At 40.7% G+C, this 27,871-nt stretch overlaps 1 protein-coding gene and 1 long non-coding RNA gene across 4 annotated transcripts in view; one reads left to right on the top strand and one right to left on the bottom strand.

Annotated features, from left to right (window-relative positions):
* Positions 1–737: 737 nt before the first annotated feature.
* Positions 738–27,871, top strand: part of LOC146511673 (enhancer of polycomb homolog 1-like) — a 35,459-nt gene continuing 8,325 nt past the window's right edge. Inside the window, exons 1-11 of one of the 3 annotated variants that reach the window (XM_085173050.1) lie at positions 738–1,114; positions 1,817–5,830; positions 14,654–14,813; positions 16,497–16,642; positions 17,084–17,290; positions 17,890–18,038; positions 21,003–21,156; positions 22,239–22,397; positions 22,637–22,726; positions 22,917–23,065; positions 24,551–24,963. In XM_085173050.1, coding sequence (XP_085029176.1) covers positions 5,678–5,830; positions 14,654–14,813; positions 16,497–16,642; positions 17,084–17,290; positions 17,890–18,038; positions 21,003–21,156; positions 22,239–22,397; positions 22,637–22,726; positions 22,917–23,065; positions 24,551–24,963 — 1,780 coding nt within the window. In that variant the 5' untranslated portion in view covers positions 738–1,114; positions 1,817–5,677. The remainder of the gene's footprint in view (positions 1,115–1,816; positions 5,831–14,653; positions 14,814–16,496; positions 16,643–17,083; positions 17,291–17,889; positions 18,039–21,002; positions 21,157–22,238; positions 22,398–22,636; positions 22,727–22,916; positions 23,066–24,550; positions 24,964–27,871) is intronic. The other 2 variants (XM_085173051.1, XM_085173049.1) reach the window with 2 other exon arrangements.
* Positions 17,711–19,621, bottom strand: LOC146511674 (uncharacterized). The gene is made up of 2 exons (XR_014876156.1): positions 19,539–19,621; positions 17,711–19,301 (listed from the first exon to the last, which is right to left on the bottom strand). It is a non-coding gene; the product is annotated as an uncharacterized LOC146511674 (long non-coding RNA).

The raw sequence follows: 27,871 nt of genomic DNA, 5'->3' as shown, positions 1-27,871 counted from the left end.
AGCTAGTGTATGTGCCAACCACTTAACCGGTGCACTGGGCTGAATCGTGTAAACGCAGAGAAACAATGGGATGTTCAGATCTAAATGGATATTAGGGTTTTTTCCCACTGCCTACAGATGGCTGCTGATGACCTTGCTGGGAGAGTTGAGCAAAGCAATATTCATCAAAGTGATGCCTCCCCTCCACTCCCAGAGTCACTAGGCAGGCGTGCATGCAGCTTTAACAGCTAGTGGGGGTAGTGGGAGGTGGGAAGCGGTGGCGGCAGCAGCAGCAGTGGTGGTGGTGTTGAAGCAGCACAGAAAATGACTCCATATGCTTCCACTATACTATGCAGCATTCTCTTTGGACGGTGTCTGATCATGAAAAATGTGCAGTGCAGATATCAGAGCATCAGAAAAGGAAGGAAGAAGGAAGCAGGAGCAGCCCTGCCCTGCGACAAAACTAGTGGAGGGGCAGAGGGCGGTGGAGGGAGGTGACCAGCCCAGGAGACAGTTATGTAACAAATACTGCAGCTATGTTGTGAAAAAAATGTATCTGATTATTTGCTGTTCAGTAAGTGGCTCTAATAAGTTTTGCCCTTTGACTCCGTCTGTGTTTAAAAGCCTATTTAAATCCTATTATTTGCACACTACCGTAATAAATTCGCATTAATGCATGACAACATTTTTCCTATTATTATTATTATTATTATTATGTTGTTGTTATTCGTGGGTGGGCGGGGTTACTAGTGAGCTCATCCTCCCCGAGTTCTCCACAGGTGATTGGTGGCTTTCACCGTCCAATCACAATCCGCCTGTAAAGTGGTTTGGTGGTCACTTTGGATCGTTTAGGTTTTTTTTTTTTTTATCGAAGTAACCTGAGCTAACTAACCAAGTTTTTCGTCAGCGACAGGACATCTCTTCCTTTACCCTTGCTTTGGCTTCCAATGACCTCTCTTTTTGCATCAACGGCATTTGCAGATATATAAAAAGAAACTGAATATCCTTCTTTTTTTCCCTCTGAGGCGTCCTAGAAGGGAGCTAACAAGCGTTAGCATTAGGCTAGCATGACAGCCAGAAGAACAACTGCCACCATCACCATCCTCCTCCTCCCCTGTGGGTTTGCTGGCATCGGGTAAGTTGCGAGTCAAGCTCAAGCTTGTTTTCCCCGTGTTGTATCATTGGGAAGCGAAAGTTGTGGCTTTAAAGTCACTTGCGAGCTCAAATGAAACTGTTGGTGGCTGTCCGCAAACTGTTAGCTGGCTAGTAAATGGCGCAGGGTCAGGGTAACTGGGCTAAGCTAGCGTTAAGCTAGCATCTATATCGCTGTTCTTTGTGCAAGCAGCTGTGTCTGGTCTTGAGAACTGAACGAATTAAAAAGCCCTCGAAAACTCATTTTTTCGGGTTCGAAGCGGTGCCCAATTGCTTGTCATTTGCTAAAACGATACCTTACAGCTTTTTTGCTGTCGTGTCCTGCTCTGTTTACCCATCTGTTCCACCATATATGGCTTACTCTACTGTGTACTCTATTGCAGGAGCAAAACTTGCTCTGTGTGCTTTAAAACAGTCCAAAACCGATGGATATGGGAAAATTCATCCGTACAAACGTTTACTTGGCAGCGTTAGTGTATACGTAGATAGCAGATGTAGAAATTGTCGAGGTTTTCTCCATTGTAAACCTGCATACAGAGTTAAAGTGTCCTATAGAGAAAATAATCTCACAGCAGATGCTGAAATGTCTTCTGGGCTTAGAAATTATATTTGTTTCCAGTAATAACTTCCAGTAATAATGATGTTTATAAGCACTTCTTCTTTTTTGACTCATTTTGTTTCACAGGCCTCCATTATGGTCTACAGATGTGAGCCTATGTCTCCCAAATGGATGATGATTATTGTGACCGAAATCTTCGCCTGGATCTTGTATTCAACGCCACAAAAATGTTCACCCATCTCTTCAGGTTATTTGCGTTTCTTCTTATTTTCAGTGATTTTGATGAAGACTGTAAGGGGAGGGTAGCTGGTTTCCATGGTTTTCTTCCACTTATCCAATTCAGGGTCGTAGTAAGGCTTGGGCCTATTCCAGTTGTCAATGGGCAAGAGGTGGGGTACAACTCTCGACAGGATGCCAATCTGTCACAGGCCTAACACAAAGAGCCATAGATTCACATTTATGATGAATTTAGACTCACCGCTTAATCTAACATAAATTTCGCTAGTAGCAGGTCTGAGATTTATGGATTGAAGGCCTTGGTGAGGACTGGCAGTGGCCCCAGGTCAGACAGATCCTTGTGTACTAATGAGGGGTGTGAGAACTGGGAAAAGTGGGGAGGAGGGTGAGGCATAAAATAAGAACAAACAGGCTGCAGTGCAGGAATGATTAAGGAAATCAAGGAAATGGAACAAGCCAATGTATCTGTAGAGAGAAACCAGGCATGTACAGGGAAAACATGTGAACTTCACATATAAGGCCCTAGCTGGTCTGTGCATTCAACATCATCTATTGTGCCTCCTCCTAATATGCGTATTAATGCTGTAGTTTTTAATGAAAACTGTAAGCTTCCCATTTTTTATTCCTCAATACTGTGCCTATCCATTATAGTATATGTAGGGGCTCTGTGGTGTAGAGGTTTTACAGAGTTGGTTAACAGCCTTATCTTTAGCTTTATAAAGTGAAGAAATCGAAATCACTCCAAACACAAGCCTCTCAGATGCTTCTGTCAATATCGGATTGGCAAAGCTCTGCTTTCCAGCATCCTGAGCAGATCTTATCTATTAGCTTAGTTTACTGATGGGTCAGTAAGGCAGCAAAGGATCAGGCTGGCTTGCTTTATACAGAACGGTGAATGCATCATGCACAGAATAGAAAAGAAAACATTGTATAGTTTGGAGCTTGTCTAAGTAAGAGTTTATATTCAGTTTCTGTATTGAGTCTTCGTGTATAATAGTGCATGTTTGCATGCCGAGAAATCATCTTGGAGCAGTAATATTAAAAGTAAAAAGTGCTGTGTTCATAAAGCCAGAAATATCCTTATTCAGGCTGCCTACTTTCTTGATCAACTATAAAAATGGAAAACAAGAATTCATGCAGCTAAAGGTCAAGACTGAAGAAGCTATTGCATTTAGTTATTGTTCCATTAAATGAAATGGACCAGCAAATGTGCTGTGATAAACATTTGCTGAAATGAACAAGTTTGGAAGTTGGTGGCTTCCCTGATTTCTTTCAGCTCTCTGCAGTGAGAAAATGTGACGCTGATAATGATGCACCAATGAAAGTGAGAAATGTGTCATCTAACATTTGGTCAGATGTAAACTACATCTCAGAAGGACCAGTCAGGGTGGTAGGTTTACTTCTCTGCAGCATTTCCTGTACTGGCAACCACCAATGAGAAGATGAAGCTTCGCCGAGATGAAACTACAGCAAATTGACACTTAACAAATTAAAGCATTATATGCACCAGTGTATTTTTGTTTCTGTTGCCAAAAAAGGCATGAAACGTTGTGGTTAAAGCGGCATGTATGTACCGATTAGAAAGAGTTATTGCTCTGGGGTACTTCTTATTCTTACTGGCCAGGCACCAAAAAGATGATGCACATTGTCAAATATGAAATACACAGTAAAAGTCACTTAGTAAAGTAATGCACCTGAAAAATGACATAAATAAGGGCGCTTCCTGGATTCAGATGTTTTTTTTTTATATTGGGATGTAATCACTTTGTTAGATATACCTTTTCATTAGTGGTAACTCAATGCATTTAGGCATGTAAACATGGCCAAGGCAACCTATGAAGTTCAAACTGAGCATCAGAAAGGGGAAAGAAAGATGGTTTAAGTAGCTTTAAACCTGGGATGTTGGTGCCAGATGGCCTGGTCTGAGTAGTTCAGAAACTGCTGATGTACTGGGATTTTTCCACACACAACCGTCTCTAGGGTTTCAGAAAATGTTCACAAAAGAGAAAATATCCAGGGAGCAGCAGTGTGTTTTGTGACAGTACCATGTTGATGCCAGAGGTCTGAGGAGAATGGCCACGCTGCTTTAAGCTAATGGGCAAGTTAAAGTAACTCAAATACCCAGTGGTTACACAGAGCAGCTGAATGAACAACACGGTGAACCTTAAAGCAGATGATCCACAGCTCAGAAGACTACACTGAGTGTAACTCTTGTCAGCTTAGAACAAAAAACTGAGCCCGCAGTTTGCAAGTACTCACCATAATTGGACAGTAGAAGTTTGGAAAAATGTTGCCAGGTTTGAGTCTTCATTTTCTGTTGTGACATTTGGAAGGGTCACAAGTTGTTGTAAACAACATGAAAGTGTGGATCCATACTGCTTTTTATTAATGGGTCAGGATGATGTTGTGTGGGATATTTTCTTTGGGCCCCTTAGTAGTAACTGAACTAACCTGGTACTGACCATATTTATCCCATAATGACCAGTGTGCCCATCTTCTGGTGGCACACATAATGTTATATGAAAGATCATATAAATCATACTTTTCATGAACATGATAGTGAGTTCACTGTACTTCAATGGCCACTACAGTCATTAGATCAATAGTGTATAATAATATAATATACAAAAGATACTGTCATTTTTATATATATGGACATTAACTTCTTTACAGTAAGTGTATTTTATATTCAGTTTCCAGGGTGCACTGCTCTTCATTTTTGTTTGTTTAGAGAGAACACTACATGCAACAACACAAATAAGGCCAGAATACATATTTGTTTATTGCTCAACCTAAAGCAGTTTTGTTCCTGTTGCGTTCACCTTCTAGAGCATTTTATATATTCTGTAGTATTTGGGCGTAACGTTGCGGCTGTGATGACGACACATCGGACTACTTCCTGGCTCTGACCATGTTAATACGTTTTGTGCATTCGCATGAACACAAGCCAGTCCAATTATAATTAAAAGTGTAGTGTTTGTACCACAGGGTGGCGATATTTGCAAAACAATTCACTAATTGATACAGCATGTTCTGGTTGTTCATAATAATTTTAACACACGATACAAGTTTGAAGAATTGCGTCCTTGCTGTGTTAGAAAACACCCGTGAAACCTCTGAGTTTGGGTGGTGTGTCAGTCTTTAATACGATCTGTCTATATGTGGCGGCATAATGAATGCGTTACGTCCTTTTTACATTTTTAAAAAATGTCTATATATACTTTTTTTTGAAGATGTAAAATATATGTATTTTCATACGTCAGCATCAGCCTGTCGTATAACAGCATGAGAACATCCCGAGCTTAGGAAGTTCACATCCCATCATCAGCATCCAGCGTTTTTGCCCCCGCTGTCGATTCAGCCCCTCCTTCCTCCCTTTTCTCGTACCCCAAGGGTCTCGCGAGCGCGCACGCGTGCGAAACTGCGTGGGAATGGCTGTTTGTATGATCGAGGGGGTTGGGCCGCTTGGAGCGAGCGGTGAGCTGCATGAGTTTGTAATGTCCGCCATGTTGGCAATGGCGTATTGAACCAGGGAGGAACAGCGGTGCCTACGAGAGAAAGAGACCGACAGAGAGCGATCGAGACCCGGGCCTGCCCGGCTCTGTTCGCGCTGCTACGGACCCAAGCCCGCCCTCAATCGACCGGCTGACTCTCAGAGACCGTCACAGATTCATCCATGAGAACTCGAGGCAGACCTGCTGTTATTCCTAGCAGATCGAATAGATTTATGCTGCATCTTTTATTATAAAAATGAGTAAATTGTCGTTTCGGGCACGGGCACTGGATGCTAGTAAGCCCCTGCCCGTCTTCCGCTGCGAGGATTTGCCGGACCTGCACGAATATGCCTCAATCAACCGGGCAGTACCGCAGATGCCAACGGGGATGGAAAAAGAGGAGGAATCGGTATGTTATTTTATTGCTGCCCGACTGGCGGTGGATCTTTGGCGGCATTTTCATAGCGCGAGGCGCCGCTATGTTGCCTGCGCAAGCTTGTGCAAAATGGCCGCCATATTTTCTCTTTCGTGCGCACGATGGAGCTCGATGAAAACTGAATTTTACTAACCCGTTTCACCACGAGTGGCTGTGTAAGGTTGCAATATTGTGATATTTTATTGGTAAGCCGTGTTGTGTCCGTTTATTTTCTTTTAAGCAGTACCTGAATGCACAAAGAAGTCACGTGACCTCTATCTGTTCCACCATTTTGTTGACTTTCTCGTTGGTAAAGGCGAGCGGGATAGGCCTTGGACGTGGTGTACTTTTCGTTAGCGAATGCCAGGGGGAGACACTGAGCCTTCAGCCCCGGTTGACAGCTAGGCGCCTCGTGTTGACAGCCACAGCCCTGCCATGTGTGCTGCCTGTTTCGCGGAGAACGCGGGGTTTAAAAAATATGTCCCAGAGCTCTGCTTTATGATTAATAACTGCACACCTCTTCACATATACGTGGTTCAATGCCTGTAAACTGTGTTACGACATGCATGGTGTAGCCATGACGGTGCCATTCATGGGGAAGTTTCATTCGTGTAGTGCAGCACGCGGATGTAGTCTTCATTTCTGGAGCCATATTCCAAGTATCTTATTGGTTAGAAGCGTCGATGGCAAGAAAACGGTGATGATAGAGAAGTTCAGTTATGTTTCTGAAAATTGCGCTTAAATTACTCTTATGAAAGTGTCTTATTGCAACTACTTATTTATTACTTGAATTTCCTTCATAATTGCGTGAGTTTGTCCCACTGAGATGTCTGTATTGTGGTATTAGTCTGATTTTTGTTTTTTAACACTATAGTATATTGTTCTGCTTTTACTCACGTGTTTTGAGATTACACATATTCAAATTATATCCAAATACACAAATTTGCATTTGGCTGTAGGCAGATTGGGCTATATGTTTTGACCACAAAGCCTTTCATTTAGAGTTTATACCTGAAATGAAAGCTGTTTTTCTGATTGTAGACAAAGTTTAAGTTGCTCATCTGGTCGGCCCCACTGAATTTTTCTAATTCACTTTTATACACCCCTTGAGATGCCTCAGCAGACACAAACATGATCCACAGATGGGATGTAAAGCAAGTTGAAATCCTGCTTTCATACCCTCCTCAACCTGCTGTGCACATACACAGCAGAAATTACATAACAGTGTGACAGAAGAGATAAAGAGGACAGTTTTACTACAAGCCTGTGCGTGGCTTAGCTCCCTGACCCACATCCTGTCCAGGAACAGTGGGGTGTTGTTGCACTGACTAAATACCCAAATGTTGGCTGAGAGTTATGTTGTTCTAACTTACCAGCAGGCACAGTTTGTGAGTGTTTGTTGCGTCACAATGCATATGCATGACTTTGTCTCTTTAATTCAGAATTTTAGCTTGCAAGTGTAACCAGAATCTAAATCAGGTGGAAGTTTTTGTTGTTGTTGTTGTTATAATATAATCAAGGGACTAATTTCATCAGCATTTAAACCTTCAAACCTCTGGCGAGCAATTAACTTCTGACACAGTCTATTTTTGCAATGCAACAGGACATCTTTGCTTTCACCATGTCCTGCATAGTGTAAATAGTTTGTGTGTTCCAGTGGCCGTTACCTTTACACTCACATTGAATTGTTCCATAACGTCTGGGGAAGTTAAAAGGTAAATCTGTAAGCCACGTTTTTGACTACAAAATCAAAATGCTTTAGAGATGGACTTTGTCCCTGCGACGCCACAGTTTATGATTCACAATACGTCAGCCAGTAAATCCTCCTGTCCTTAATTATAATTTACAGAATTGCCTCAATGTTTTATTCAGTATGATAAGTCAGCAGGAAATTGTTTACTGATGGAGGGAAAGGGAGTTGAGGCTAGTTTTCCCATCTGTAACAGTAGATGTCCTTATTCACCTAGAGAAGTCGCCCCCTGCTGGCTGTCAGGTATATGCTTTTCAGTCCTGGAAGCTACATCTGTCCTTCACACTGTTTGCAGTCATGATTTCTCTTTGTGTGTATTTATTAACACACAAAGTATTGAACAGTTTGTTTAATCGACTAACGGTCTTACTTTGAGTGATTTCTAGAATTTTCACTGATTTCTGGTAGTGTTACTAAAATGTGTGGCACAGTGAAATTGGATGCTTCTGTGCAAACAGGAGAAACATGTAAAGACAAACAAAACACAGGCACCAAAATGCTCCGTGTGGATCTCCTTCAGAAAAACCAAATGGACAAATATGATGTCTGGTGCACACTACGTCCATAAAGCTACCATATTACAGCTTGATTACAGGGTCATTTGACAAGTATTAGGCAAAATAAACTGTTTACGGCAATATTTTTTCACTATTTTGATGGTCACTGTAGTGGCTATATTAATTTCTTAAAGTTCTCTCTTTCTCTTATATTTAATATAACCACACTACAGACAGACAAGCGCTTGTTTTTATGCGTTGTGGTTAGCAACAACAACGGTAAAACCACCGCGTGTCCGCTTGTTTATTTTCCACATAAACCTTTCACAATAAAGCTCAAGATCCTGTTGAGACTTTTCAAAATAAACTGAATCACGTGAAAGATACAGATTATTTACAGAAAAAGAGCCGCCAGGTGCTAAAAAATAAACCTTAGACTCAAACGTTAGAACAGGCTTTTCGCTGCAGCACGCCAAGTAATAAATACTCACAAAGAAAACGGCGGCCGTTACAACCTATGTCTAAAAATGTATCGTTTCATGCATCGGTTAAAACACTCGACTCGAGGTACACGACGCACAGCTGGAAACACTGCAGGAGATTCACAGAATTTACAGAAAATGTTACATTTTTATGATTTATATCGTTATCGGGACGATAGATGTCTTAATATTGGGATATGAGATTTTGGTCATATCGCGCAGCCCTATGCATTCGTGACCACTTTAGCTATAAATTGAAAGGACGTCCCCCTCCCCCATACTAATCATATAGTACTTATGCACCTGCGTCATGCCGTGTTTTGTGAGGGTTGATATTGAGCGACATTGTTTCTCCACTGAATTTTGAGTGTTGTTCAACATAAATCACTTTTTCTCATCTGTGGAAAACGAGCAGTACTTGTGGATTTTACACAATGTGTGTGCTTGGATTTGCTGAAATGCACCACTCTCACTTCCTCGCCTTCCTCTGGGCACGTTGAGCTGAAAACACCTGCTGGAGGCCACACTTTTGTTGCCATGGCAACTTTTATTGGAGTCGTCTATTTTTTTTCTTGGGAACATTTAATGGAGGGAACGCGTGGTGCTGTGAAAAATAGATTTTCATTTGTCTCTCCTCGATCTGCATCTGTGACCGTGACAGAAAGCAGAACTGCCACTGAGTCCCAGAACATTTTGTGTGGGAAGAACAAGAGAATCTGAGGTTCAATATTAGATTGTGTTTTCTCGGGTGAAAAGCCGCTAGAAGCTACTTTGTATCCAGTTGTTTTCACTATTTGTGCCCACTTTGCACTAGATGTGTCACAAGACCAAAAACGTTGTCTGTACCAAAATAATAAGTCAAATGCATACATTACAAAGCATAATGTGCTAATACATGATCATGAATCATCATATTCTTATAAAATGAACAGTAAGCCTACTAGTTAGCTATTAGAGTAGCTTTGCATGATCCACTGCTCAAATTAATTCTTTGCAGCCCCTCAGTTCGTCCTTTGCGTAATGCAAACTGTGCAAGCTCCTCTAAATTTAATCCACCTTTCTTCTTATTGGCTGCATCTTACAAACAAAAGGATTGACCTGAAGTTGGGAGTGGCCGCTGTGCTCACCCTAAGCTGGTTCCCTGATTTGACCATATGAGAGAGATCTGCTTTCACTGACATCATGCAGAGCCAGAAAAGAAATTGTGTTCAGATAAGTGTGGAGCCTGAGCATCAGGCCTTGTATGATACTGGTAAATATGCTAAACTCATCATTTGAACCTTTAGCTTTTTGTAATATGCTCATTTCATCATTGTAACTTGATTGTACAAAGCAGGACATAAGAAAAAGCATAAAATTTAATTTACTTAAAGTCCCAGTTTCTTATTTTTACTTTTTTTGGAAGCAAGACCATAGGGACAAGTCATTTTCAGCATCCAAAAACTGTCGAAAGTTCAAACAGCATAATGGCACATCAACTTGAAAGTTTGGCTAACACAGGCTTTCGCTGTGGGTCCCGTAATAACCTGGTTCACTTGTTCTCATGTGCCATTCACAAAATCCTTTTATCCGACACTCGCTCAACTCCTCTGCAGAGGAAATCCCAGGCTGTGAACCATGCTTGTGAGGATCACAGCTGTGAAAGATCAGGATATCTTTAGGTCAGAGAAGGCTCAGGGCTGCCTGCTGCAACTTGCCGAAGCAATATCCTTTATAGAAGCTCGCAAAGGCAGGTCTGGGCCAGGCTCAGGTTTAATTGGCACCTTACGTGCACGCTTTATGCAGGTTCCTTATCTCACAAAGCTCCTGGGTTCATCAGCATGTCAAACGGTAGGGTTCAGAGAGGGCAGTTTCTTTGTGGCGGCTTTATGAGCAAACGCATCCTTCACTGTGCCAGTTAAACATTGGATCATGTAGTTTACATAAGCTCATGTCATGTCAGTAGACAACGCTTTGATAAGCAGTACTCTCTAAGCTGTAACAGTTGCTGAGTAACAGTGCAGACAACAGTTAAGTACATTTTGTAAGAAATGTATTTCATTTGAATACTAGTTTGGAGTGGTTTGATTTCTTGCATCATTGTGCTTCAGTTTTTGCTTGTAATTATCAATACAGGCTGGTGTTTCAAAGACTTAAACTATGCTTTTAATTTAGATATGAGAAGTTTGATCTAAAATGTGCGTGCAAAGCTTAACTTTTAACGTTTTACGTCTCTGAGCTCAGAACTACAGCTTCTGCAGTTTGGGTTTAACCCAGGAAGGACTTTTTAAATGTACAATGACACAGAGCTGTTGGCTAATTTGCAGGAAGTTGCGTGTTTGTGGGCAGTGAACATGGCTGTGTGAAATTTTTAATAAGTGTGCCTGCTCATGCTCGCAGTCGCAGCCAAATCTGCCGCTTTGTTTTTGTCCTGACCCTTCAATTTGTGTAACCGTGCCAAATTCACTCTTGGTTGAGTGCTATTCAAGCTTTAGATTGTGATTAAGTTAGTGCTTGGTAAAAAGTTGTGTATTTCTCTCTTGTGCTCTTTTAGAGCCTGCGGCAAGCAGGAAATGCTGGGATTTAGGATGTTGTGGATGATATCTAAAATCCTCAGTGGTGAACACTTTCACAGTTGACACAATAAGATGTTTTTCTTGGCGTAGATGGTGCTTGATGGGTTTCCAAGGGGCAGATGGTTCAGCTCTGGGCACATGCTGTGTCCTTTGATGCCAGTTCACAGCTCTGATATGGTTCCCCTGTTACTCCATGCAGAGCTCCTCGTGGCTTTGAATTATATTTAAGGCAGTTCAGACACCCATGCAAGTGTGGAAGTGTATAAAACTGAGTCGTTGTTTGTGGTCATATTTGCCAGGCGCAGTTGGTATCTCTTAACATTGACCCACATTTCAGAATCTAGCCAATAAACTGTCGTTGAGAAAACGTGTGTGAAGTGTAAAATGAGTAGGAGCTCTGTTAAAATACTTGTTAGAGCAAGACGGATCTTGAGTTGGTTTGACTTAATTGGCCGTCTGTTGCATCGACCACAAATAAAAGGCCTACAGATATTGTGCGCTACAGAGTGAGCGTGCAGTGCTAGTAAGTTGCAGTGTCTTTGATGCAGATCTTAATGCCAGTGCATCAGTGAGAGCTTTGCTTAAACTTCTGTCATTTAGTAATAACACTGATTCTGAACTCCGAGGAGCTAGGGCTGTTCGATATAACGATATATATATCGGATGACGATATAAAAACGTCTATCGTTTCATTTTACGCTATCGTTTGTTTCAAGGTGTCGCAAAATAAACTGTTTATGGCAATATTTTTTCATCGTTTTTTTTAATGGTCACTGTAGTGGCTATATTAATTTCTCTCTTTCTCTTATATGTAATATAACCACACTATGGACGGACAAGCGCCTGTTTTTATGCGTTGTGGTTAGCAACAATGACGGTAACAGCATTGCGTGTCCGCTTGCTTATTTTCCACATAAACCTTTCACAATAAAGCTCAAGCTCCTGTTGAGACTTTTCAAAATAAACTGAATCACGTGAAAGAGCAGATTATTTACGGATGAGAAGTAAAAAAGTAAAAAAGGTGCTAAAAAATAAACCTTAAACTCAAACGTTAGAAAAGGCTTTTCCCCGCAGCACGCCATGTAAATACTCATAAAGAAAACGGCGGCCGTTACAACTTATGTCAAAAAATGTATTCATGCATCTGTTAAAACACTCGACTCCAGCAACATGACGCGCAGCTGGAAGTCGAGCTGCCCGAGATTCACAGAATTTACAGAAAATGTTACATTCTTGTGATTTATATCGTTATCGGGACGATAGAATTCTTATATCGGGATATGAGATTTCGGTCATATCGCACAGCCCTACGAGGAGCAATATGCTGTTTGGAAAATTAAGACACTGTTTTATACAGGGGGAAAAAGATTGATGTTTTTGTGTGATTCTTCCAAACAACACATATTTCAGGTAACTATCAGTTGTGTAATATGAAAACATTTTGTACTTGCTGAGTTCAAGAGTCAAACCGTCTGAGTCATTTGCCCACGTTTATGCTTCTGCTGCCAAGTTGGAGTACCAGATTTGCAGCTGAAGAAACTTTGCAGGTATTTTAATACGATCCATTGGCTCAACATAGGCAACAGAATATATGTAAACTTTTTTTTCTCCTCTCTCCATTTGTTCCACCTGAGAGGTGCAGTAAATAATAATGAGTCATTGTTGTGAGTGATAGTGGGGTTACCTGAGGGGTGCTCAATAGGAGGTGTTTGCCACAAAGCACATGCTACAAAGTCCAACTCGGCTGACTGTGAAGCTCACCTTTCCCAACTCATTGACATGGCAGTGCACTTGCTGATACTCCTACGCTGTTCTCCTGCTGATGACTCATTTCTGTGAGACATCATTACTGTGTTGGCATACATTATATAGACATAACAAACTATGATAAATATTATGCTTTGCCTGCCAGACAAGCCTAGACAAATGAATTGAGATTAGGTTTAAAATGACAGCTAAGAAATGCCACACAAACACTGAAAGATAATGAGCGAAGGGAACTGGAGAGGATTCACACCCAGGAGGTGCGGGATGTTCAGACGAGTGCGATTTTTATTTTGACCCAGCTGACATGTTTGTCCCTGACTCTGATGATGAATACACCCTAGAGGAAGAGGAAATGTTGGCAGCACCATATGAAGCCAGTGAGAGTTTCACAAGGGATGGAGAGATGACCATTCATGTAGCAGGCCTTTCCTGTTTTGGAACATTTTGTATTTGAACAACTGCCATCATGTTTTGCACTGACAAGTAAGATTGCAGTAGTTGATGTTTATATGTTAAGTGTAAATTTCTGTTTTGTTTCTGTGTTTATTTCATTCAAAGGTTTGTGTGATAAAAGGATTGTAGACTTTAAACTGGTTTGCAGGGGTTTCCTGCCTCTTAAACAGGTATACGAAAGGCTGGATTTACAAAGCTGAGTCTGGGGTTCCTTATTTAACAGAAGTCTGTGATTGTTCTTGTGGTATCTATTGCTGTTTGATAAACAACAATGGTGTTTATGCTTCACTAAATGAAGCCCAACTAAGAAAACATTATTACTATCCTGGTGTTGATTTCAAGGAAGACAAAAACTAAACTAAATCCTGGTTAATTTTGGGTGTAAATTTGAGTATAGATTTTTTTTCTGGCACAAGATGTAAACAGTACCTCAGTCTACTATCAGCCAAAAATATTTCAAACATCTGCATTGGCTCAGAATTTCATAATTCTGTATTTCACAGTGTGACAGATGGAATAAGCAATGCCAATGTTTTTTGTATTATTTCTTCTGTGCCAGGGAACTAAAGAAATCCCCAAAATGAAAACAACATTTAGGCAGCGCTAAATTGTGCCAACACAATAGATAAACATCAGCCGCTGTCATCTTATTTGCCAATATACTGATGAAAGCCAGCCAGACCATAATCATTGGCCAGCCTAAGACATTTGCAGAAAAAGGCTAATATCAGCCAGTCCTGACGTGCATCCTTTGGTTTTACATACGGATACTCGATGTTATGTACATGAAACATTTCACAGCTCTGTCCTCGCAGACCTTCCTCTGGAGCTCGTCCAGTGAGAGGTTTACGCTGTAATCTCTTTAATGTGAGAGGTCTGAGGCCACAGATCACATTTATTATCCTGTTAAGTACAATACTTTAAGCACTTGGCGTTCTTTAACATCTGGACTGCTCATGGTTATTAGTCAAACGATATCATGCACCTCATAATGAAACAACTTTTGGTCTTAACTAAATCACTCATTGTTATTGTTTCCATTAAACACTGTTGTACGCACATGCAGATGCACAACAGAATGAAATGAAGGGGGAGGGGGGGGTGATGTGTAAAATGAGTATTGAAGTAATTAAAAGATTTTTTTAGTTTGTCAACTTGTAAACAAGATGGTTTAAGAAAACAATCCGGAGTCTTTTTTTCTTCTTTTTTTTAATAATTCTTTGTGTACTAATTTCTCTTGACAAATCAAGATACCGATCACTGCAGAAGTCTTTACATTTTTTTCTAAACAGCAGCTTCTTTCTCTCTTTCAGGAGCACCATCTCCAGCGGGCCATCTCGGCGCAGCAGGTATATGGCGAGAAGCGGGACAACATGGTTATCCCCGTCCCCGAGGCGGAGTGCAACATCACGCACTACGAGTCCCTCTACCCCGGGGAGTTCAAAATGCCAAAGCAGCTTATTCACATACAGCGTGAGTAGCAGGCTGCGTGCAAGTGGATTATCTTCTTAGCTGTGTTAGTGGTCTGTGAGCATGTGGTGATGTTGCTGTTTGGCTGCACCGGATGGCTTCAGGGTGTTTATTCTGCTGATTGAGAGATTTTAGTGTTTGTGGTTTTGATGAGAAACCTGTGAGTAATTAGTAGGGGTGGGGGGAAAAATCGATACCGTGTAGTATCGTGATATTTTGTTGACTTCAGAGCATGTTGATCCTTTTTCTGAGCAAGAATCCTGACATTCCTTCACTGTCCAAATGTGTTTAACTTTTTTGGCAGCAATAAACATGACAGTTTACTTATTTTAATTTAAGACATGTTTTATTTGAATTAAGTTTAAAACTTTTTTATTTAATGTAAAATTATATTTTGTTTTAATTTACTTTCAAATTCTTCAGGTACTGAGTGGGCTGCATAGTTTTCATAAATTGCATAGTTTAGAATAGCTATAATTGTACCAGATGGTTGCATTCAGTTAAGTTGGACTAGACTGTAATACAAACCGTTCAGTTTGTCAATAAAACTGACTGAAGTGCGAGACTTTGATTATTATATAAAATGAATATTGATAAAGTTTACCTTTATGTACAGTATCTGAATATTGCAAAATATTTTAAAAAATTGCAATAATATCGTATCGTGCGTTAAGTATTGTGAAAATATCATATCGTGGTATGTATGGTGATTCCCACCTCTAGTAATTAGAAGCGCTTTTCTAAGAGATGTGTATTTATATTGTATGTTTTCTGGACGGTTTTCTGAAAGTTAGAGCTTTCTCATGTGGACATAATATTGACACACATAGTTGTTGCTTTTTTTTTCTTAAGAAAACTTTAAGATCAAGTCTTGTTGTTTGGCATTTACTGTAGCCATGAAATGTCCTGTGTTCGCATTAGTGAAATGTCAAACTTTGAGACTGCTGTTGCAGATACTTTCACCATAATTTGGCAGTCATCTTAACATTTTAAATGTAGGGGCGGTGAGGGTAACACTGCAAGCTTTTCCAAATGCCACTGGCTTTGACAGGTTAATGTGTTGATTACAGTGGCTCTGATAGTGGCTGTTCAGTAAACATCTTATTTTTTCACCTGAGGGCCACAGTAGTGACAGCCACTTTGAATTTATTTTCTGCAGAATCTCAATGTCAGCTTGGCAGGGCCAAAAAAAATACAAAGCCAGGGGCAATATTTATGTTCAAATAGTAGATTAAATTCACATCTCATATTTGTCCTAAAGTGTTGCCTTATTGAATGAATTGAACTAAACTGAAGCACAGCGCTTTGTTATGATAAAATGCTGTTTATTTTTTGAGCAAAGTTCGGCTGCAGTTGGCTGAAGATAAAGGCTTCAGCAGTTTATATCCTATGGGTTGTGTTATTGACATTGCTTGAAAGGCACTGTTGCTAAATACAAAATGATGGTGAATTATAAAGTCTCTGTATTGTAAGCCCAGGCTTTGCTGACTGAAATGTGTCACAGTCATCTAATATTGATTCATCAATTTGATACACACTGCAGCCTCGGCTGGTATTGTTCAGAAAAGTGATGTTTTGTTTAGTTCAGCAGCCTCATTCCTGCAATGTCTTTGAAATATTTTCTTGGCTGCATGTGTCTCTCCAGTAACCAGCTCTTTTTTTTTTCTTTTTCTTTTTTTCCCACAGCTTTTAGTTTGGATACAGAGCAGCCAGACTATGACCTAGATTCAGAGGATGAGACGTTTGTGAATAAGCTGAAGAAGAAAATGGAAATCACTGCTCTGCAGTTTGAAGAAATGATAGACCGGCTGGAAAAAGGCAGTGGACAGCAGGTATGTGTAACCCTGTGTGGGGAAAGTATTGCTTTGCATGCACACAAGTCTTTTTATTCACTTTACACTGAATAAAATGTACACTCTGAGTCCCTTTTTGCATTACTCCATTATGTTTAACTTGTATTTTAGTCATTTGGGAGGCCTGTCATTCTCTTTGTCAGTGGTTTCTTTAAAAGTTACTATTTCTGACTTTTCTTTGACGAATCAGCACTTCACGTGACTTTGAAAAAGACAAAATATGAGTTTATGTGATGTGCCTGAAGGCAGCGTGACTGCTTAAAATCTAAAGCCTTTGTTTTGTTGTGTCTTGGTCTGTTCATAGTGACTGCTTGTTTAAACCAGCTGGGCTTAATTATTACAGATAGCTGAGCACTTATTTCCAGAATGATGTGGCTCAGGCCATTACACTAACTTGGTCTGGCCTGTGTTGCTCTGTAGCTTGTCAGTCTACAGGAAGCCAAACTGCTGCTGAAGGAGGACGATGAACTGATCAAGGAGGTCTTTGACTACTGGAGCCGGAAGAGGAAAACCAGCAAGGGTGGCTGCCTCATCCCCAGCGTCAAGCAGGAGAAGAGGGATGGCTCGAGCACCAGCGACCCTTATGTGGCCTTTCGCCGACGGACAGAGAAGATGCAAACTAGGAAGGTAGGACTTTCTAGCCAAAAAATGAGTAAGATAAAGGCAAATTAAAGGACATAAATTATGCTGACCTATATTTTATGTGCATATTTGAGTTGTAGAAGTCTACTGGGGCTTCACCAATCCAACTTTTGAAGATAAAAACCTAGAACCCTTGTATTATCTTTTTACCAACGTAATTATATAAGCAGTTCCCATGGGTTTTGGTATGGTCAAAACATATTGGTTTTAAAGTGGTTCAGATGAGGCAGATAAATATTTTGTCCCTACAGTAGTGTTCCCCTAAGATGAAAGATGAGCAGTTGAATATTTCCATACCTTAACCTTTTTAAAGGTTTTCAGTTAAAATGGAAACTAATTTAAGGTGACATCCACCAGACACCTCACGGAATGAGATTATCACAATATTTAACTCACAATATGTCATTATTTTGGTGTTTAAAAAAGATTTTTTTTAGATTGTGTGATTTGCTGACTTTTGCAGTAACATTGTGATTAATCACCTTTTGTCTATTGCAGCTACGCTTCTGTATTGATGCAGTATTCACAAGCAAAATGTTGGAATTTAGATTTCTGACACTGAATCATCACTGCTCCGTTTTCAGAATCGAAAGAATGATGAGGCCTCATATGAGAAGATGCTGAAGCTGCGCAGGGACCTGAGTCGAGCTGTCACCATCTTAGAGATGATCAAAAGAAGAGAGAAGAGCAAGAGGGAACTGTTGCACCTCACACTGGAAATTGTGGAAAAGAGGTAAGAAAGTTGACTAAACTGCACCTTGTCAGACAAGTAGTTGCTATAAAGGAGACCTTTTCACTTGTACTCTCAAACTGCATGCCCCACTTATCTGATTGGATGAGATTTTCAAAAGCAGGTCATTCAGGGTAATAGCTAACGGCTGTGCCCTTGTCCTGTTTTGGGAATGCTTTCTGATAACATCTTAAGAAGCTGAGATGATAACAGTGTGGTGTTTTGGACAGTTTATGTGGTGAACCTCCATATTTGATTACCCTGTTGTTTACTTGCCAAGTCTGAAATTCAGCACAATGCTTGTTTGCATGACCGATCATACAAAAGTCACCCACATATTTTCTGTAAGGCTAGGCTTCACTGCTCCTGTTAATTGGGGTCACAGTTAAATGCACTTTTCCATGCAAAGTTCACCTTGTTTATTCAGTAGTGTTTGGACCACATTAGCTCAGTGATGTCTGGGTCCTGGTCAAGGCTTTGCTTTCCCCAGTCTTTTAAGCGGTATAGTGGACTGTATCTCTGTATTATAAAATATAAACTTTGTGTTTTCCCGAACTTCATTTTGGATTGTCCTCCCTCCACCCCCCAGTGGAGCCTTTGCAATCCATCTAAACATGACATCCGAATGGAATGAATTTACTCTGAAAGTAGCTGTCAGCGTGAGCTTAAATTGGACCCTTCTCCTTGAAGTGCTTTTGATTTGTAGTGACATTTCAATTTCCTCTTGTTATCCCGGCCTGGTTTCTGCCTGCGCATCACAGCTAGTGCTCACTCGCAGACTGGACCACTCTGTTCCCAGTAGGTAGTTTTTCCCGGTCACTTTATGATGCTATGCTGCTGTAGAGGGGCTCAGGTGTAATGTCTGGTGGGTGCAGTCTGTCATTTGTGTGTCTCAAGCCCTTACTGTGCATCAAAGTTTAGGTTCTTTTGTGTTTAAACTGTGGTTGCATGATGTTAGCAGTTATACATTATTCATGGTAATGTTAGTGATAAATTGAAGTAGTTTACACAAATTTCCAAGCTTAATATAGTCAACTAAAACTATGTGGGAGATGCATCTGTTAGAGGCCGAGCGGTCTTCATGACAGTATGTCATCTACAAAATTTAAGACTGAAGCGAATAAAAACAACTTGAACCTAAGTGTGTAATATTTCGTATTATTATGTCTAATGTTATTGTTAAACTGACAATGTTGCCTGAAGTAAATATTAGGGATGCACTGATCCAACTATTCATTTCTGATCCGATACAGTATTTGTATAGCGCTTTTACTAGTCCCCCCTAGGGACCCCAAAGCGCTTTACACACCCATTCACACACTGGTGGAGGCAAGCTACAGTTGTAGCCACAGCTGCCCTGGGGCAGACTGACAGAAGCGAGGCTGCCATATCGCACCATCGGCCCTTCTGGCCAACACCAGTAGGTGAAGTGTCTTGCCCGAACTCCCAACCCTTGAGCCACGATCGTCCCATAGTAAGGCGATCTATGGGGCCCAAGTAAACAAACTCTGCTCCTCACTGTGAAACTCTGAAGCATTCTATATTTCTAAGGCATCCAACCTACCATTGCTTTGCTGTTAACATCCAGCAAAAAAGAGAAGTCATCGCAAGTAAAAACCGGGCACTCTGTCCATCTTCACAGATCTGGAGTTGAGTGCACTGTTACTTTGTATCCTGTACACTTCCAGCTTCTTTATTGATGCATTATCTCCTTCCGGCAACTCATACACTGCTGCTGATTTATTGTGTAGTAAACTGGATCAGCTATAGATGAGCTGTTGTCAAATATCCGATTGAGCTTTGTTTTACCAATAATTGTTCATACTTACTGTGTGAGCTGATAAAGCTGAAGTTGGCAGGAGTGCAGTTGTAATACTAAAAATTAGGGGTGCAACAATACTCGTATCGATATTGAACCGTTCGATACAGTGCTTTCGGTTCGGTACGCATATGTATCAAACAATACAAATTTTTTACATTTATTTTATCAACTTTTCTTCTGACGATGCTTTCTGTTGCTCAGTGAATCTGCGCTCGACGACTCTGCCTAGGCTGCACTGTCGAGTGCAGATCCACTGAGCGCAGCGCAAGCTAGCAAGACAGAAGCTAAGCTCGTTGCAACGTGGCAAATTGAACCTCCCCCACCCTCATTCAGATCTGGCCTTTGGAACTATCTTGGTTTTCATGTGACGTATGACCCTGATGGTAAGCACGTCATGGACAAAAGTAAAACAGTATGTCGGATGTGACACGCAATGCTCAATTACATTGTTGGGAACTAGTGCGTTAGCGCAGTTAGCTCGTTAACGTGTTGACGCCGTCCAGCCCCACGCACGGGGCGATCCGTGGTAACTCGTTAACGGAGATTTGCCGTGTTATGGCGTTAATGTCATTTTAACGAGATTAACGCTGACAGCACTAGTGGGAACTCAACGAATATGACTGCACATTTACGCCGACATCATCCTAGTGCAAAGACAAGTGGAAGCAGACAAAAACAACAAGCACGCATGCTACAAACTTTACCAGAGTCATTTAGACAGCCGTTAGCACATGATTCTCCTTATGGGGACCTGATATGTTTAATATGCTGCTGAGAATATAGCCCAGAAGAAGCATATAGTATAGCTTTTATTTTGGAAAGAGCCATTTCTCTGTAATAAACTCTCTTTTCCAAAGATGAGTGATTTCTCGATCAGATAGATTTATTTATTTTTTATTACTTTGTTGTTTCAACAACATTAAATTTAAAAACTGTACTTTTGAGTTAAAATATATATTTCTAATTTTAATAAATTACAAATTAAAAAGGCAGCAACATTTTTTTGTATCAAACAAATATCGAACCGTGACACCAAAGTATCGAACCGAACCGTGAATTTTGTGTATCGTTGCACCCCTACTAAAAATGTTAACTTCTTTGCTTTGAGTTTCCTCATATTTTGCCTTTCTCTCTGTGTCCACCAGGAATGTGTTGCCAGACTTTGGCAGTGAGGTGATGGCAGAAGCACTGGCACAGCGGGCTCTGGTGAAGCCTGTTTACACCATCCCCATCATTCCCCTGTCCAGCAGTAACCAGTACAGACATCAGGACCACTTGGACATGAAGGACTACAAGAAAGTAAGGACATGTTCATCAGGAATCGTACAAAAAAAAAAACAAAACACATTTCCCTCCTTTCAGCTCTGTCTGTGTGTGTGTGTTGAAACAGAATGGCGAGCAAACTACGAGAAATTGTATTGACTTTGAATTCGTCCTTTAGTTGAGTCGATTCACTCAAGCTGCTTAATGCTGTACTCTGTATTGGCACACTGAGTCATACCAGACCTTGGCATTTTCATTCTGAAAGGGTGCATGGTTTGAAATGACAACTAGGTCTAAATTATTAAAAATAATTTCCCTTATGCACAAGAAACTGCAAATTTGTACTTAAGTTTATTATAGTATAACAGTTTTTAACAACACACAGGAGCAAATGTTGGACAGTGTTTTACCACAATAAATATCCTGTTTATCCATTAAATGTAATGATATAAAGCTTTGTTTACATATTATAGCACTTAATTACTTTGCACAGTTGTGACCTCAGTGTCATCCTAACTTCATTAGCTCCAGTGTCCACCAGCTCTCCCCTTGCCCTGCAATGAGACACCCATTTCCCCTTCTTTTATCTTCTGCCTCCTCCTCTTCCCCTTTACCAGCTGGCTGACCTTTTGCTTTTATTTACACACGTTCATTTTCAGTTTAACTCTACCCCTCCTCCCTCATCACTCCAACCCTTATTTTTTTCATTGATTAGGCACAGCCGTTCTTCACTGTAGCCTCCCTGCCTCTCTGTTTGCTTTGTCCCCAGAGTGTAAGGACTGAATGAAATCCTACTAATCCTAGCAGAAGTTGGACCGTGTTCAGACAGGGAGGGGTTGTCCCACTGGGGAAGTTTGGGGGTGAAAGGTGGCATGGGGTAGATTTAGGAGGGAGGGGGAGGACAGCCATCTGGCTAGGCAGCGGCATCTGGCACGTGCCGCCATCTGCATATCAATGCCTCTCTTTACTTGCTGTTGTTTCTGCACACACTCTAGGCGCCTGTGCATAGACCACCAACACTCAATTGCCGCCAGCAGTATTGTGTCGCGTATGAAAAGCGTTCTTGATTACACAGACTGCAGTATAAACATGTTTTCATTTCCTTTCCTTCTTCACAGCCTGAGAAGACGGAGGCAGTTCGAACCAAAAGGAAATATGAAAAGAAACCCAAAATCCTGCCTATGTCAGCGCCTCAACATTCAGGGCCCTCTGTGTTCAATCCCAAGGATCTTAACCAGTATGATTTCCCCAGCTCAGATGAAGAACCATTCTCACAGGTAACATTTGGTTCCAGCCCTTCTGTTGTGATGCAATTTCAGTGGGATTTTTACAGAGACTAATATTACACATGAACAAACATGGAACAGAAGTTGAAAGCAGTGTGACCTAGCTGATATTGTGTGTTCCATCTGTAAAAACCATGTTTGGCTAGTAATACATTTCTTATTTTCCCTTTAGGAGGGCATGAATTGAAGTCCCTAGCTTTTCCTTTGCTTACATTTTTTGTGTCATGTAGATCCATTCAGGTTCCTCAGAGGCAGAAGAAGAGAATGACCCAGATGGCTGCTATGCGTTCAGGAGGAAGGCCGGCTGTCAGTACTACGCTGTGAGTGCCCTCCTGTGACTCCTGTGCTTCTATTTATAGTGCCAACAGCAGGCTGGCCAGTCTGGCTGCTCTCTCTTCCACACTCTACTGGACAGAACAATGCAATAATGAAATCACCTGTTTTATTTTCAACTTCTGTTTGTTCTCAGATCTAATCGTTTTTTGTTTTTTTCCCTTTATCTTCCCTCAGTGTCGTCCAGACGAGAGTGGCAGCTGGCCCTGGGTAAGCCCGTCAGATGGTGGGCTCGGCGACCCACGCTTCCGCTACTGTCTGACCTCGCTGAACATCCCAAGGCGCTGCATAGGTTTGTCAAGGCGCCGTGTGGGCAGAGGCGGCAGGTGAGTTCAGTCTGGCTGTTTGTTACAGAGCCTTTGAGGGTCATGCATGTGCAGATCATTTGGGTAAATCAACCCGCCCCAACCCACTCTAACAAAAAAGAAAAAACAGTGTTATTTCTTTAATTATTCTTGCGAAGTACTTCATCCCTTGTTGCTGACATGAACAATAAGGGTGACACGAAGGTATTACTATTCATGGTTTTCATGATGTACCAACTTCCCCAAATTCTGGAGAAATTAAATATGAAATGTGTTTAGGAATGTTGCCAGTATCAAATGGAGCAGAGGAAATTGAGCCAAGTGTTAGCTGTCACTGCCAAGGTTGTTTACCATTCCAACTCTTTGGCAGGTTACCAGCGACCGTTTGGCAGGCACATTTTATTATAAATATCAAGCTGGCAGGTGAAATGAACATGACAGTCCCATTTTAGGATTTACCTGTCACTGTAGCATGTGTTTAGTTTAAAAAAACAAAACTTAAATGTGCCCTGAAGCCTTTTCTGATATCTCCTCAGTATTTACACAGACAGATAAATACACTGAGCTGGGTAGCAGCTTCCTCAGTGCCAGGTGTGAAAGAGACCAAACGAGGGTCACACAGTATCTGCTCCCCGGGGACACATGAGATAAGCAATGTTCTGTTAGTGTCTGCAGTGACCTTATCAACTTCCCCAAGGGAGATTGAAGGATTCCTCTAGCTCTGAATCGAAACATCTTTTCAATATAATGTACTATGGTAATACTTGATCGTGTTAGGAAACATGGAAAGTGGGTTAAGAATAGTGTGGCTGTGGGGTTTGCAATGTCAGTGACGGTTCAGTTGTTTGCCTTTCTTGTTTTGTTTAAGAGGATGTCTGTAGGTTGATAAAGTTTTTTTTTTTTTAAGATGATATTTTGTAACAAACACTCTTTAAAGGTGTTAAATTGTTTTAAAGTTGGAATGGTCTCAAATGGTTTCATTCACTTTTTAAAAATACATTAAAAACACAAAGAACTGATTTGATTATGTTCATTTTAATGTGTATTTTAACTGCAAGTTGGTCTTAAACTTCAAATAGTGTTATTTAAAAAAAGAAACTCTTAACTAAAACCTGTAAGTCATGCGTATAAATTGTAGTACTGTGCTTCAGTATTTTTTTAATAGGGCTAGAACATGGCGTTGCACAGTTTGAGTGATAAGGCTGTAGACGTCTAACAGCAGTTGTTTCCTTTTTGCTAAATTTTACCCAGCTGAACCTATGAAGTAATAAGCTACACTAATGTCATTACAAAAGTATTCTGTTTTTCTCATGAATGAGGTCCTATGAGGTCCTCTCCAGTGAACATTTTTATTATTTCAATGGTAAACAGGGAAATGCTTCACTCAGTGCAGTCATTATCGTAGGACCTTGATGTTGTGCTGTTAATGACTAAAGCATGTTTTTCATGTAAACAGACCTTTAATGACTGGTAGTAAAAAGCTCACGTAACATGTTGATGTTTTAGGATCTTGTTGGACAGAGCGCACACAGATGTAGACAACATCTGCCAGAGCCTGGACTCTGACCCAGAGCCCGAACCACTCGCCTCACCACTTCCAAGCTCTCCGCTCCACATCTCCAACGCCAGTACCTCAGAAACCAATACCTCGGACCCAGCCAGCTCCTTCCACCTTCCCCCATCTTCATCACCCTTGTCGTCATTAAAACCGAAGGACCTCAGCCAGATTCTTTTGAACATTAAATCTTGCCGCTGGAGGCACTTCAGACCACGGACGCTATCTCATCACCCTTTGGGTGGAGATTTGTCACGCAGAGGATTTAGGGATTTTAGTTGGACTGTGTCGGGACTAAACCGAACCCTGTCTGGAGGAGCCAGCGCCCAGAATCGCATTGGGCCAGCCACCACTCCTGTAAATGGTAAGTCACTTGTTTATTCTACCATGCTGGTTATTGTTTTTAGAGATGGGATAGGATTACATTACTCGGTCACAAGTGTCCCTACGCCTGCAGTTAAATAACATTAGTTGTCTACATGGCTATGAAAGTATACTGAAAGGTTTAAATCACAAATGTGGGACTCTCTGGGAAGGCTGTTTTCACTTTGTGTTTATTGTCATAGCTCTGAGTGGAAGATGGTAAAACACTGAATTGTGTGTTTGAAGAAATTGGTTCATCTGAGTAAAATATACATTTGTAACACAATCTTTAATTGGAAATAGGTCAGCACATAAAATGTACAGGCAAATTTTGTTTTCGGAAATGTGTTGCTGGCATCAAATTTTTTTTAAAAAACAGTAAAATGTTGGTTTTGGAGCCTTGGTACCACTGAGGATCACCTCATCTTTAAACAGTGCTTGCTTGGAGGGCGCTGAAATGAGAAAACCAATTCTTCTAGTTTTGAAAGCAGAGTGTTATCAAATACTGGTGTAGATACAGTGCTATGCTGTCATGTAACTTCATTACTGAAATTTTGGACTGTGGAATAATAACAGATCTCGTGGGCTATTCAGTGTTTTTATGCAGACAGTTTTCCTTTTTAAACCTTAGTCTTACTTAAAATGAACTAGGGCCTATTGGAGACTGCTGTACATGTATGCATTGTTTTTCTTTGCATGGTAAACATTTCAGTTGCGTTCAGTGATCCACTGTGTTCACTGACAGTGGTTTTCAGAGAGGTCCAGGAATAGAGTTTTTTACTACAGAATCTGCGTTAGTTTCCAGCTTTGGCTGCTGCATCCAGAGATAATTTTGTTTTTTGTCTTTTGGTTTGCATTACACAATGTTGCTATTGATTTTTTTGTTTGTTGGTTTGTTTTTTTGGGGGGGGGGTTTTTTGCCAATGATCAAACTTTTTTTTGTAAGTGTTTTGAAGTTTTACACTATGTCCCAACAGTTCTATAAACACATTCTGTGCTCAAAAGAAGTTTATTATAGCATCAGGAGTGTGCAGCCACTGCTAGCTCCATGTCACAACTATAAACACATCATTTTGTATTTTACACACACATACACACAAACACACTTTCAGGAAGAAATACAGTTTTGTTTTCAGTTAATTTTACAGCTGCTTTAATTATGGGTGTTCAGTCATCTTCTAAGAATCTGGAGACTTGTTTGGAGTGGGGTTTGTAGAGCACCGTGCTGTACTTTATGATTGTTTTCTTATTGCTTCTTGATTTTGTCAGTTTTAAGCTCATCTTGTGTTTACAAAAACACATCCGGCAGAATTGTTTTTCTGGGTTGCACATGGAGCACTGCAGTTAACTTTATCCACGCATAATGCAGCAATAATGCTGTTAGTTGGCATTTATTTTGGGATGTGACCTGTGTAACATTTTTTGATGAGGCACCTTAAAGGTAGATTGCTCTGCTCATGCCTGGTAAAATCACAAACTTTGTACTTTTGTTCCCCCTTTCCTTTTCATACATAAAATGATATGTTCCCCTAGCTTGGGTGATTCACTAAGAACATGGCTTTTTCTAAACAGATTTGTGATATCCTGTGAAGTGAATCAATGCTGGAGATAGGAAAACAGGGTGGTGATTTCAGAGACTGGGTAACAATTTAAAGAGGATATGAATTTATCAGAAGCCTGGCTTGACTTAGTTTACACTTATTTGTTTGACAGTACTGGCAAGTTAAAGAGGAAACTCTTATTGATTTTATTGTGTAATGACAGAAATTAAGCACAGATGAAACCAGTTTTTCCTCCATGTCTTCTCAACATTTCACCTGCCTTTACAAAAAAGGAAAGAAATGCGACTGCCAGGTTACTTACTATCACCAGTTCACTGTTTTGCTGTTCAGCCCTCACAGCTCCTGACAGTGCTAATATCTGTAAGGGATGCTGTAAACAAGTACGGTCAACTCGGACAGATACTCCACCTCTCTCTGTGATGGGACATTTTAGATAAGCAACATGTAAAGTTTAGTCAGCTGAAAGCTGTGAGGAGCAGTGCAGTCCTGCAATACTTTGGTGTAGGAAATAAGTGGTTGTCTGGCAGCTGTGTCAGAATGAGCTGACATGTAAGAATTTGGCCCAAGCACATTTGTTCAGACATTAAGCGTCATACATTACAAAAAATCCTCAGTTTAAGAGGAGACACAAATTCATGGGGCTTGTGTGCTCATATTGTCGGTCACAAGCCCGGATAAATGGGAGTGTTGTGTCAGAAAGGTCATCCAGTGTAAAATCTGTGCCAAACTAAACATGTGGATCCATCTACTGTGGCTGTCCCTTAGTAAATAAAAAAGAACCAAATTTCTTTATATTTTAAATATAATATTAATTAAAAATAAGTCTGGTATCCCCTGCAGGGTGTAGCCTCCCTCACCCTGTGACTGGGATAGGCTCCAGCTTCTTTGTGACCCTGAGTCGGATGAGTGGTTAAGGGGGAGTGAAATAAATAAATAAATAAATGGATAAAATACAGACGTTGGGGAGGTGGGGCGCACAAGGTTATCTGGTAAAGAGCTGGTTCCTGACCAAGCAAGGGCGTGAGGGCATCTGTTAGTCTAGCTGATCTATGAATCATTTTATTGACCCAAAATTAACCAAATAGTTGAGTTAGGGTTTTCAGAGAAGGGCAAAGACACACTACTTTATAGGACAAACTTCCTAAAAAGCCAGTAGTGAACATTTATACCAAAATTTCAGCTTTTTTTTTCTTTTTCCAATTATTCAAAAAACAAAATCTTATTTTTAATTAAAATGTCTTTTTTGCCCAGCCTTTGCTGCCACCTTTGAAAAACTTGAAATGAAATGATGTTGATTGTGTGCATGTCTACAGCTTGGAGTCATGAGGTGGCAGTCATTTAATTGGA

This window comes from Neolamprologus multifasciatus, chromosome 9 (assembly GCF_963576455.1).
Source record: "Neolamprologus multifasciatus chromosome 9, fNeoMul1.2, whole genome shotgun sequence".
NCBI classification, from domain to species: Eukaryota; Metazoa; Chordata; class Actinopteri; order Cichliformes; family Cichlidae; genus Neolamprologus; species Neolamprologus multifasciatus.
The sequence above is the reverse complement of the archived record's forward strand: the minus strand, read 5'-3'. Positions and strand labels throughout refer to the sequence as shown.